This window comes from Rutidosis leptorrhynchoides, chromosome 8, assembly GCF_046630445.1.
Source record: "Rutidosis leptorrhynchoides isolate AG116_Rl617_1_P2 chromosome 8, CSIRO_AGI_Rlap_v1, whole genome shotgun sequence".
Classification (NCBI taxonomy): Eukaryota; Viridiplantae; Streptophyta; class Magnoliopsida; order Asterales; family Asteraceae; genus Rutidosis; species Rutidosis leptorrhynchoides.
The window spans coordinates 90,878,631-90,892,008 of NC_092340.1; the positions used below are offsets into that span (position 1 = coordinate 90,878,631).

Here is a 13,378-nt window from a genome sequence, read left to right on the forward strand (position 1 = left end):
TTCTTGCCGAAATTATTAAATTGAGAGCACATTTTCCTGATTACATCATTAAAAAGGTGAGACTTGATAATGCTGGTGAGTTTACATCTCAAGCATTTAGTGACTATTGCATGTCTATAGGAATTGTTGTTGAACATTCTGTTGCTCATGTGCATACACAAAATGGTTTAGCCGAGTCACTGATTAAACGTTTACAGTTAATCGCTAGACCATTGATAATGAGAACAAAACTCCCTGTATCTATATGGGGTCATGCAATTTTACATGCTGCTGCATTGATTCGCATCAGACCAAGTGCAAGTCATAAATATTCCCCCCTACAACTTGTTTTTGGTCAAGAGCCAAATATTTCCCACCTTAGAACATTTGGTTGTGCAGTATATGTTCCAATTGCGCCACCACAACGTACAAAAATGGGTCCTCAAAGGAGGTTGGGAATATATGTTGGATATGAAACATCTTCAATCATAAGGTATATTGAACCTATGACATGTGATGTTTTTACAGCACGTTTTGCTGATTGTCATTTTAATGAAACATTGTTTCCTAGATTAGGGGGAGAAATAAAAAATAAAGAAAATGATGTTTCATGGTGTGAACCTCAGTTAAAGTATCTTGATCCTCGCACAAAAGAATGCGAGATAGAAGTTCAAAAGATAATGCATATACAAGAACTTGCAAATCAATTGCCTTATGCATTCACATATACAAAAAAGGGTGACTAAATCATATATTCCAGCAGTTAATACTCCAGCTCGAGTTGAGATTCCAAATCAGAAAACTGATAATGTAGTCACTCAAGAATCTATGCCACGTCTGAAACGTGGGAGACCAGTTGGTTCCAAAGATAAAAATCCTCGAAAAAGAAAATCAGCTGATAATAAGGTAAAAGAAAGTGTTCAAGAAGAACCACAAATCAGTACTCCTACTGCAGAGGAGATTGGTGATGTCAATACAGAAATTGCAATCAATTATGCACATTCAAAAATATTATGGAACCGAAATGAAATGAAAAATCTTGATGAGAAATTTTCATTTAATGTTGCATATGACATCATGAATAATGATGATGATCCAGAACCAACATCTATGGTTGAATGTCAAAATAGACATGATTGGGCTCAATGGAAAGAAGCAATACGAGCTGAATTAGAATCACTCAATAAAAGAAAAGTTTTCGGATCCATCATTCTCACTCCTAAAGATGTGAAACCTGTAGGATACAGATGGATTTTTGTCCGAAAAAAAAAATGAGAAAAATGAAGTTACAAGGTATAAAGCTAGACTTGTAGCTCAAGGTTTTTCTCAAAGACCGGGAATTGATTATGAAGAAACTTATTCCCCTGTTATGGATGCAATTACTTTTAGATACTTAATCAGCCTGGCAGTTTCTAAAAATTTAGAAATGCATCTCATGGATGTTGTGACTGCTTATCTATATAGATCACTTGATAGTGATATATATATGAAGATACCTGAAGGATTTAAGGTACCAGAAGCATCAAATGCAAAACCCAAAGAAATGTATTCGATTAAATTACAAAGATCTTTATATGGGTTAAAACAATCGGGACGTATGTGGTATAACCGATTAAGTGATTACTTGATAAGCAAAGGGTATACAAATAACCTTACTTGTCCTTGTGTTTTCATTAAGAAAACAACATCCGGATATGTGATCATAGCTGTTTATGTTGATGATCTTAACATCATAGGTACAAATAAAGAGATCCATGAAGCCATTCAACTTCTAAATAAAGAATTTGAAATGAAAGATCTCGGAAAAACCAAGTATTGCCTTGGTTTACAAATTGAGCATATGCCTAATGGTTTACTTGTACATCAAACAACATATACTGAAAAGATTCTGAAATGTTTCAATATGGACAAGGCAAAACCATTAAGTACTCCTATGGTTGTTAGATCACTCAATGTTGAAACTGATCCATTTCGTCCATGTGAAGATCACGAAGATATTCTTGGACCAGAAGTACCATATCTTAGTGCAATTGGAGCTCTTATGTATTTTACAAATTGTACAAGACCTGACATTTCTTTTGCAGTTAATTTGTTGGCAAAGTTCAGCTCTGCTCCTACCAAAAGACACTGGAATGGGATCAAACACATATTTCGATACCTTCGAGGAACTACTGATTTAGGATTATTTTATTCTAACGAATCAAAACAAGATTTGGTTGGTTATGCTGATGCAGGTTATTTAGCTGATCCACATAAAGCTAAATCTCAAACTGGATACGTATTCCTAAATGGAGGTACTGCAATATCATGGCGTTCTCAAAAACAAACACTTGTTGCTACATCATCAAATCATGCCGAAGTGATTGCATTACATGAAGCTACTCGGGAATGTTTTTGGTTGAGATCAATGACACAAATCATTACTGATTCTTGTGGACTAGAACGCGATAAAAGTCCAACAATTATCTATGAAGATAATACAGCTTGCATAGCACAGATGAAAGAAGGGTATATCAAAAGTGACCGAACCAAACACATACCTCCTAGATTCTTCTCATACACTCAAAATCTCATTAAGGACAACGAGATTGAAATGAGATATGTTCAATCCAGCAAAAACTCTGCTGATCTTTTCACGAAAGCACTTCCAACTGCTATTTTCAGAACACACGTTCATAACATTGGTATGAGACATGTTCAAAAGATGTAACAACTGAAGCGATGTCTACTTGAGGGGGAGTCAACTCCATGCTGCACTCTTTTTCCCTTAGCTGAAGTTTTTTTTCCACTGGGTTTTTTATTTTATTTTTTATTTTTTATTTTTTATTTTTTTATTTTTATTTTATTTTTTTTTCTCGCCCACAGACATAAGACAAAATAAGGTGTTCAACATAAAAAAACAAACAACACCTACATTTCTTCGGTATTTGATTGACAACAAAAACAACTGAGCCTAAATATTCAGATCTTGGAGTCCGAACTAAAGCCCAGTTAAAACCCAGTTTGAGCCCAAAAATAGAATCCACATGCTTCTGTGGTGAATAATCCAGGGGTTAAAAATGAAACTTTTCATAAAACTAAAATTATCCAGGCGCCCAAATTTCAATTGTTCGGCGGCAAATATCGCGCTACTATTACACTCTCAATAACCAGTGGGCCCCATACTCCTTTATATAATCCTGTCCGTTAATCTTCTGCCTAAAACCTCAAATCACCATCACACCACCAGTCCACCATCATCTCATTTCATTTTCATAGATTTTATATTTTAAACAGTTGCTAACAAACAATGAATCCGGTGCAACAATCACAAAGATTACTCAATCCATGGATGCTCCATTTCCAAAAACTCGGACTCGAACTCAAATGCCCCCTTTGGTGAGTTTTTATTTTATTTTTCAGTATTATTCTTCTGTTAAAAAGATTTTTTTTTCTAGGGTTTAATAAATGTTTTACTTGTACATTTTATTGCAGCTTACAGTTGTTTAAGCAGCCGGCTTTACTTCCTTGCAGTCACATTTTTTGCGCGTTAGTTCTCGATTTATCTCTCTATATATTTTTATTTCAATTTAAATAATATAATATTAATTAATTTAAAAAAACTGTTTCTTACGATTTTTTTTATATTTAAAATCGTAAATAGTTCGTGCTTGCCGAAATCACTCCAGCTTGAATCTGAGTGTCCTGCTTGTAAACATACCTATGTTGATCAAGGTATGTGTGCGTTTTTGTTTCATGTAACCCTAAATGAGAACTTTCATATTTTGATCTATTTATATTTATAATGTTTTATACATGAATCATTATCCTTACATTTGAGCCTTTGTATTTGCTGAGGTATATATGTTTTTAAGTTACTATGTACATTTTTTGTGATTGCATTTTGCAGTAGTAAATGAAATGAGCATCAATTGATTGTAAAAACATTGTATTTGATTTATATTTATTTAATGTTTTTTGAATGAAAAGTTAGGGTTTGTTTTCTGCAGTCTGATTAATTTGTTTTAGTTTAATGCATCACAGATGTAAGGGATGCACCTTTTATCGAGAACATTGTGGGCATTTATAGGAATCTTGATGCTACATTTAATGCAAATCTTATTCATCCTGTGTGTTCTGGTAAGTAAAGTTCTTACACTTTTTGTACTAATTTTAGTCTTCTTAAATTTGTGTTTTTGGATGATAATTAGCTATGGATTTTGTTTAATTTCTTTAGATGTTGAAAGGGCATCAGTTAAGATGGATGGTTGCAATAATAATAATAATTTAAGAAAAGATAATGTTGAGATAGCACAAGATGGAAATTCAAGCAATTGGCGAAAAAGTGTTAAGTCTAGTTTGGAAAATGGTTCTGCTGAAGAAATGGTTGATATGAATGGTGAAAAATGTATTACTCCTGATAGTGGTAAGAAACAAGAATTTAAGAATAGTGTTGTCGAGAAACAGAAACATAGTGCTGTTTTAAACGCTGATCGAAAGGTGGTGTCTGAAGAGAAGATCGAAAATGGTGTTGGATTTATTCAGCTCGAACAATTGAGCCCTCCGTTTTCGATTGATAGTAAAGAGGATGGTAATTGTAGTGATCCAAACAGTAACCATAAGGTAATAAAAGAGTTTACATTGCTTCAGTTCTTTATCAAAATTCTTTTAATGCTGTTATACTAATTTTATTATGCATGTAATAATCTTTTATGTTATAATGTTGTAACAAGTATTTTATTGTATTTTCAGAGTGCTGTAAAATGTTCATCAAAAAGACCAGCTGAAATTGGGGTTAATGGCACTAATCTTGAGTACACCTCTAGAACAACAAGTGAACCAATTGTATCTAAAAGACAAAAGACAATAAACAACGGGTCAACGGGTCAAACTTATGTTTCAGCTTCTGAAAATGAATTTTCTGGTGAGAAGTCATCTATTGTTTCGGATCCGGTGGGTTCAAAAAAGAAACTTTGCGTCTTTTGCAATACTTCAGAGTGCACAATTGTTAGTTCCAAAATCACACTTATATGTATTTATTTCGACATTTTGATTTACTATTTTTCATACCAAAAGCTTGTATTGTTCAAAAAAATAAATTGTGTAGGTAAGTGGAGAAATTGTGTCGTATGCACGAGGGAAAGAAGTGGTAGGGGATGCGGCTAACTTGTCCAATGTTACACATGTTCATGAAAAATGCGTCGAGTGGTGTGTATTTGATCTTTAAAATATTATTAATATGTATGAGTAATGAAAATAGATTAAATTTACATATTTACACATATAGGGCGCCTCAAATTTACTTTACTGAGAATGGAACTATCAAGAATTTGGAATTAGAGGTTTCAAGGGCTAACAAGATAAAGTGCAGCTGCTGTGGTAAAAAGGGAGCTGTTCTCGGATGCTATTCGAATAAATGCCAACGATCGTATCATGTGCCTTGTGCGTATTACGATGCTGATTGCAGATGGGATCAGGTAAGCAACTAATTTCTCACACATAAATACATAATATATAGTATGTTGTCTTTAATTTTCTCATATAATGTTGTTTTTTAGGTTAACTTTTTGTTGCTGTGTCCAAAACATATATCTCATAAGTTTCCATGTGAACGGAGGTCAAAAGCTGTGAAGCTAGATTCTGATAAAAGGTATCAGCTGCCAAATATCATTTGTATATCATTTTAAATTGGACAATATATATGCTTGGTTATGTTCTTTAGTTCCTTACAAGATGATACTTAATCTAACCTATAATATCTAACTAATATTTATATGTTTTTGTTTAGATATAAGAATAGAAATGTTAATTTTTAATTAAGCAGTTGTATTTAAGGAACTACCCATCTAACATTTAGTAGTTCACAATTATGACATTTTGTCATTTCAATTACAGTATGTCCACAACTTTGAAATCTTGCACAACAGCGTTGAATGATGAAAAGACTGTTGTTTTATGTGGTTCAGCTCTTTCTTCTGAGGAAAAGGTTGGTATTTACTCTTTCAAATTCAATAATTGTTGGTTAATTGTATATTTCATTAGAGTTTTACGATTTAGTGTATCCTTTCCTATTTTAATTCCATGTTTTCGGACGATATGTTGGCATGGATTTTTATAATCTGCAACTTTTAAACATGCAGTATTCTATGCTCGATTTTGCAAGAAGTAACGGGGCAGTAGTATCAAAATACTGGAGAGATAATGTGACCCATGTTGTTGCAGCCACAAATTCAAACGGTGCATGCACAAGAACACTCAAAGTCCTGATGGCCATTCTGAACGGAAAATGGATTGTTACATTTGAATGTAACGTTTTTAATCTTAGCAGTTGATCTTACAGTTTAATTGAACTAAATTGTACGGAGTATCATTTTTATGTTTTTTTTTTATATTTCAGGGGTAAAAGCTTGTATGACAGCTGGACATCTTGTTGATGAAGAACCGTATGAGGTCAATCTTGATACACATGGCTGTTCTGGTGGACCCAAAACAGGGCGGCTAAGAGTGCTTAAAAATGTAAGACCATATTAAAATTTCACTTCTTAAGTAATTAAAATTACAGAATACTTTAATGACTACTATAATGTTTTTGCAGGGTCCAAGACTTTTTGACAACATGAGATTTTACTTAATTGGAGATTTTGTGCAAGCTTTTAAGACAGATTTGTTAAACTTGGTTATGGCTGCTGGAGGCACAATAATCAAAACCAAGGATCAACTACAGTCATCAACTCTTAATGATGCAAATGCAGATGAAGATAAAGATGTGAAAGTGAATCAAGCAACTTTGGTTGTATACAATGCTGACCTGTCAGGTTGTTCCGAGCTTGAAAGTGAAGAATCTGTGAAATCTCAAAGGTTAGATGCAGCAGAGGATGTTGCTAAACAATATGGGTGTCTGGTTGTTATGCACACTTGGATTTTGGAATCGGCTGCTGCGTGTCGCTTATTGCCTTTTGCGGAACAACTTCGTGCTTAGAATCTATCTTGCATACCTGTTTTGGTGTGTTTTTTTTATCACCCTTTTGTGTATGTTTTTGTTACAGTAAACAAGTCACATGGCTTTGGGTTGTATGCTTTAAGTTATGGTTTACAGTTTTGATACTTTGATTGGCCTTGATGCAATGAAGCAAAATGGAATATAAATATATAATGAAATCTCTATTATCCAAACATGTTTGTTAGCTTGGATTAGAATTAATTATATATAATGCTTGAAGTGTACCTAAATATCATTCAATTTGCAATAAAAGAATGCAACATGTGATGATTTTTTAAATATCTTAAAACATGTTACACTGCCAACGTTGCATGTATTTAGTTCATTTACTTTAAATGTTACCCCAACAACATTCCCCTGCAAAAGATTAAGATTTTCATTTGGAGGGAAGATCCGGATCGCACCGAATTTGACAAAAGAGTAAATTTTTCCCTATGCTTGAGTGCTTGACGACGATCGAAACAATGCACCATTCACTAATCTTCTGTAACAACGGTATATTGACATTTGGGAAAGGGTCTACCGTCTACAAAAAAAAAATGGGTTCAAGATTTGCGCTTGCTGCAGGGATGCTGGTCAACTGCTGCAGGGATGCTGGTCAACTCAGCCCACCGGTCGCTCATGAGACGAATTGTATGCTCTCTCTAATCTGATTATTTTATTTGTTTTCCAAAGCAGGTCCATATATTCATGGCTTTGTCGTCTTGCTGCAAATGATTACTGCACTACCAAAGAAATCTCCATGTTAATTGATGAAAAGCTATATTCGAGGCGTTCTACTAATATGGAAACAATCAGAAACAAGCTAGTACCTTTAAGAGTTGAAGTTTTGGTTTGGAGGCTGCTAATTCGGAAACTCCTAGTTCGATTCGAGCTCGACAAGAGGGGCATTGACTTAGATTCAGCTCCTAGTTCGATTCGAGCTCGACAAGAGGGTCATTGACTTCGAGTTCGACCACTTCCTAATTTTATGTAAACGCTACTTTTTTGGAAAGGCTAACATTTTATTAATATGGAACAGAATGTACATACACGAATACAGACATTGAGATAAACCACAAGCTAGCACACTGTATACTCAACAAGCTAACAAACTTTAACAGTTGCTAAGAGGACAACGAAACATCCGCTAGCTAAATTCACAAGACGAAAATTTGTGGGTTATGAATCCAATTGTGTCAGTCGATTACTTTGCTTTTGCACCTCTTCGCGATCCACTCAAAACTTGTAACTTGGATTTCGTTTAACGCAACCGGAGTGTTCCAACATTTATTTGAAAAAACCTTTTGGTTCCGGTTTTTCCAAATTAAATATGAACACGTCCACACCACAGCTTGCCAGATGACTTTCCCCACTGATGAAATCGTTTGACCCGAATCATTAAAAAGATCTTCAACGTTAACAAAAGGAATCCCACCTCGCCCCCACCAATCAAACACTTTGCACCAAACATCGAAGGCACACTTACAATGGATTAAAGAATGGTTGACCGTTTCTACGTCATCATCACATAACGGGCAACGAACCGAATTGAGATCAACCCCTCTTTTATTAAGCTCAACTAGAACCGGAAGCCTTGATTTTCTTGCTCTCCAAACAAAAACCTCCACTTTCTTTGGAACAAGATTGTTGTGTAGTGAAATGTCCCGTTCTTATTGATTAAAAACGTTCCATATTAATTGATTTCGTTGCGAGGTTTTGACCTCTATATGAGACGTTTTTCAAAGACTGCATTCATTTTTAAAACAAACCAGAACCTTTATTTCATAAATAAAGGTTTAAAAAGCTTTACGTAGATTATCAAATAATGATAATCTAAAATATCCTGTTTACACACGACCATTACATAATGGTTTACAATACAAATATGTTACATCGAAATCAGTTTCTTGAATGCAGTTTTTACACAATATCATACAAACATGGACTCCAAATCTTGTCCTTATTTTAGTATGCAACAGCGGAAGCTCTTAGTATTCACCTGAGAATAAACATGCTTTAAACGTCAACAAAAATATTGGTGAGTTATAGGTTTAACCTATATATATCAAATCGTAACAATAGACCACAAGATTTCATATTTCAATACACATCCCATACATAGAGATAAAAATCATTCATATGGTGAACACCTGGTAACCGACATTAACAAGATGCATATATAAGAATATCCCCATCATTCTGGGACACCCTTCGGATATGATATAAATTTCAAAGTACTAAAGCATCCGGTACTTTGGATGGGGTTTGTTAGGCCCAATAGATCTATCTTTAGGATTCACGTCAATTAGGGTGTCTGTTCCCTAATTCTTAGATTACCAGACTTAATAAAAAGGGCCATATTCGATTTCGATAATTCAACCATAGAATGTAGTTTCACGTACTTGTGTCTATTTTGTAAATCATTTATAAAACCTGCATGTATTCTCATCCCAAAAATATTAGATTTTAAAAGTGAGACTATAACTCAATTTCACAGATTTTTACTTCGTCGGGAAGTAAGACTTGGCCACTGGTTGATTCACGAACCTATAACAATATATACATATATATCAAAGTATGTTCAAAATATATTTACAACACTTTTAATATATTTTGATGTTTTAAGTTTATTAAGTCAGCTGTCCTCGTTAGTAACCTACAACTAGTTGTCCACAGTTAGATGTACAGAAATAAATCGATAAATATTATCTTGAATCAATCCACGACCCAGTGTATACGTATCTCAGTATTGATCACAACTCAAACTATATATATTTTGGAATCAACCTCAACCCTGTATAGCTAACTCCAATATTCACATATAGAGTGTCTATGGTTGTTCCGAAATATATATAGATGTGTCGACATGATAGGTCGAAACATTGTATACGTGTCTATGGTATCTCAAGATTACATAATATACAATACAAGTTGATTAAGTTATGGTTGGAATAGATTTGTTACCAATTTTCACGTAGCTAAAATGAGAAAAATTATCCAATCTTGTTTTACCCATAACTTCTTCATTTTAAATCCGTTTTGAGTGAATCAAATTTCTATGGTTTCATATTGAACTCTATTTTATGAATCTAAATAGAAAAAGTATAGGTTTATAGTCGAAAAAATAAGTTACAAGTCGTTTTTGTAAAGGTAGTCATTTCAGTCAAAAGAACGACGTCTAGATGACCATTTTAGAAAACATACTTCCACTTTGAGTTTAACCATAATTTTTGGATATAGTTTCATGTTCATAATAAAAATCATTTTCCCAGAATAATAACTTTTAAATCAAAGTTTATCATAGTTTTTAATTAACTAACCCAAAACAGCCCGCGGTGTTACTACGACGGCGTAAATCCGGTTTTACGGTATTTTTCGTGTTTCCAGGTTTTAAATCATTAAGTTGGCATATCATATAGATATAGAACATGTGTTTAGTTGATTTTAAAAGTCAAGTTAGAAGGATTAACTTTTATTTGCGAACAAGTTTAGAATTAACTAAACTATGTTCTAGTGATTACAAGTTTAAACCTTCGAATAAGATAGCTTTATATGTATGAATAGAATGATGTTATGAACATCATTACTACCTCAAGTTCCTTGGATAAACCTACTAGAAATGAGAAAAATAGATCTAGCTTCAAAGGATCTTTGGATGGCTTGAAAGTTCTTGAAGCAGAATCATGACACGAAAACAATTTCAAGTAAGATTTCCACTCGAAATAAGATTGTTATAGTTATAGAAATTGAATTAAAGTTTGAATATGATTATTACCTTGTATTAGAAAGATAACCTACTGTAAGTAACAAAGGTTTCTTGATCTTGGATGATTACTTGGAATGGATTTAGAAAACTTGGAAGTAAACTTGCAATCTTGGAAGTATTCTTGGTTTTATGAAACTAGAACTTTTGGAATTTATGAAGAACACTTAGAACTTGAAGATAGAACTTGAGAGAGATCAATTAGATGAAGAAAATTGAAGAATGAAAGTGTTTGTAGGTGTTTTTGGTCGTTGGTGTATGGATTAGATATAAAGGATATGTAATTTTGTTTTCATGTAAATAAGTCATGAATGATTACTCATATTTTTGTAATTTTATGAGATATTTTATGCTAGTTGCCAAATGATGGTTCCCACATGTGTTAGGTGACTCACATGGGCTGCTAAGAGCTGATCATTGGAGTGTATATACCAATAGTACATACATCTAAAAGCTGTGTATTGTACGAGTACGAATACGGGTGCATACGAGTAGAATTGTTGATGAAACTGAACGAGGATGTAATTGTAAGCATTTTTGTTAAGTAGAAGTATTTTGATAAGTGTCTTGAAGTCTTTCAAAAGTGTATGAATACATATTAAAACACTACATGTATATACATTTTAACTGAGTCGTTAAGTCATCGTTAGTCGTTACATGTAAATGTTGTTTTGAAACCTTTAGGTTAACGATCTTGTTGAATGTTGTTAACCCATTATTTATTATAACAAATGAGATGTTAAATTGTTATATTATCATGATATTATGATATATAATATATCTTAGTATGATATATATACAGTTAAATATCGTTACAACGATAATCGTTACATATATGTCTCGTTTCGAAATCATTAAGTTAGTAGTCTTATTTTTACATATGTATTTCATTGTTAATACACTTAATAATATATTTACTTATCATTTAACATAATTAACCAAGTGTATCAATATCTTAATATGATTCATATGTACCTAGTAAGACGTTGTTATAACGATAATCGTTATATATATCGTTTTCGAGTTTCTTAAATTAATAGTCTCATTTTTATGTATATAACTCATTGTTAAAATACCTAATGAGATACATACTTATAATAAAATCATGTTAACTATATATATAACCATATATATGTCATCGTATAGTTTTTACAAGTTTTAACGTTCGTGAATCACCGGTCAACTTGGGTGGTCAATTGTCTATATGAAACCTATTTCAATTAATCAAGTCTTAACAAGTTTGATTTCTTAACATGTTGGAAACACTTAATCATGTAAATAACAATTTCATTTAATATATATATATAAATATGGAAAAGTTCGGGTCACTACAGTACTTACCCGTTAAATAAATTTCGTCCCGAAATTTTAAGCAGTTGGAGGTGTTGACGTATCTTCTGGAAATAAATGCGGGTATTTCTTCTTCATCTGATCTTCACGCTCCCAGGTGAACTCGGGTCCTCTACGAGCATTTCATCGAACCTTAACAATCGGTATCTTGTTTTGTTTAAGTCTCTTAACCTCACGATCCATTATTTCGACGGGTTCTTCAATGAATTGAAGTTTTTCATTGATTTGGATTTCGTCCAACGGAATAGTGAGATCTTCTTTAGCAAAACATTTCTTCAAATTTGAGACGTGGAAAGTGTTATGTACAACCGCGAGTTGTTGAGGTAGCTCCAGTTGGTAAGCTACTGGTCCGACACGATCTATAATCTTGAATGGTCCAATGTACCTTGGATTTAGTTTCCCCCGTTTACCAAATCGAACAACGCCTTTTCAAGGTGAAACCTTAAGCTTGACCATTTCTCCAATTTCAAACTCTATATCTTTTCTTTTATTGTCCGCGTAGCTCTTTTGTCGACTCTGGGCGGTTTTCAATCTTTGTTGAATTTGGATGATTTTCTCGGTAGTTTCTTGTATTATCTCTGGACCCGTAATCTGTCTCTCCCTCACTTCACTCCAACAAATCGGAGACCTGCACTTTCTACCATAAATTACTTCAAACGGCGCCATCTCAATGCTTGAATGGTAGCTGTTGTTGTAGGAAAATTCTGCTAACGGTAGATGTCGATCCCAACTGTTTCCGAAATCAATAACACAAGCTCGTAGCATGTCTTCAAGCGTTTGTATCATCTTTTCGCTCTGCCCATCAGTTTGTGGATGATAGGCAGTACTCATGTCTAGACGAGTTCCCAATGCTTGCTGTAATGTCTGCCAGAATCTTAAAATAAATCTGCCATCCCTATCAGAGATAATAGAGATTGGTATTCCATATCTGGAGACGACTTCCTTTAAATACATTCGTGCTAACTTCTCCATCTTGTCATCTTCTCTTATTGGCAGGAAGTGTGCTGACTTGGTGAGACGATCAATTATTACCCAAATAGTATCATAACCACTTGCAGTCCTTGGCAATTTAGTAATGAAATCCATGGTAATGTTTTCCCATTTCCATTCCGGGATTTTAGGTTGTTGTAGTAGACCTGATGGTTTCTGATGTTCAGCTTTGACCTTAGAACACGTCAAACATTCTCCTACATATTTAGCAATATCGGCTTTCATAACTGGCCACCAAAAATGTTTCTTAAGATCCTTGTACATCTTCCCCGTTCCAGGATGTATTGAGTATCTGGTTTTATGAGCTTCTCTAAGTACCATTTCTCTCATATCTC

The 13,378-nt window shown here is 33.7% G+C and overlaps 1 protein-coding gene across 1 annotated transcript; it reads left to right on the plus strand.

The window, feature by feature from the left end:
• Positions 1–3,219: 3,219 nt before the first annotated feature.
• LOC139863614 (BRCA1-associated RING domain protein 1) lies at positions 3,220–7,078 on the plus strand. The gene is made up of 13 exons (XM_071852227.1): positions 3,220–3,357; positions 3,454–3,507; positions 3,623–3,693; positions 4,003–4,098; positions 4,196–4,581; positions 4,711–4,965; positions 5,066–5,166; positions 5,246–5,435; positions 5,517–5,608; positions 5,854–5,944; positions 6,099–6,264; positions 6,356–6,474; positions 6,554–7,078. Exons 1-13 carry the CDS (start codon positions 3,269–3,271, stop codon positions 6,935–6,937), a joined length of 2,094 nt encoding a protein of 697 aa, XP_071708328.1. The 5' UTR covers positions 3,220–3,268; the 3' UTR covers positions 6,938–7,078.
• Positions 7,079–13,378: the final 6,300 nt, after the last annotated feature.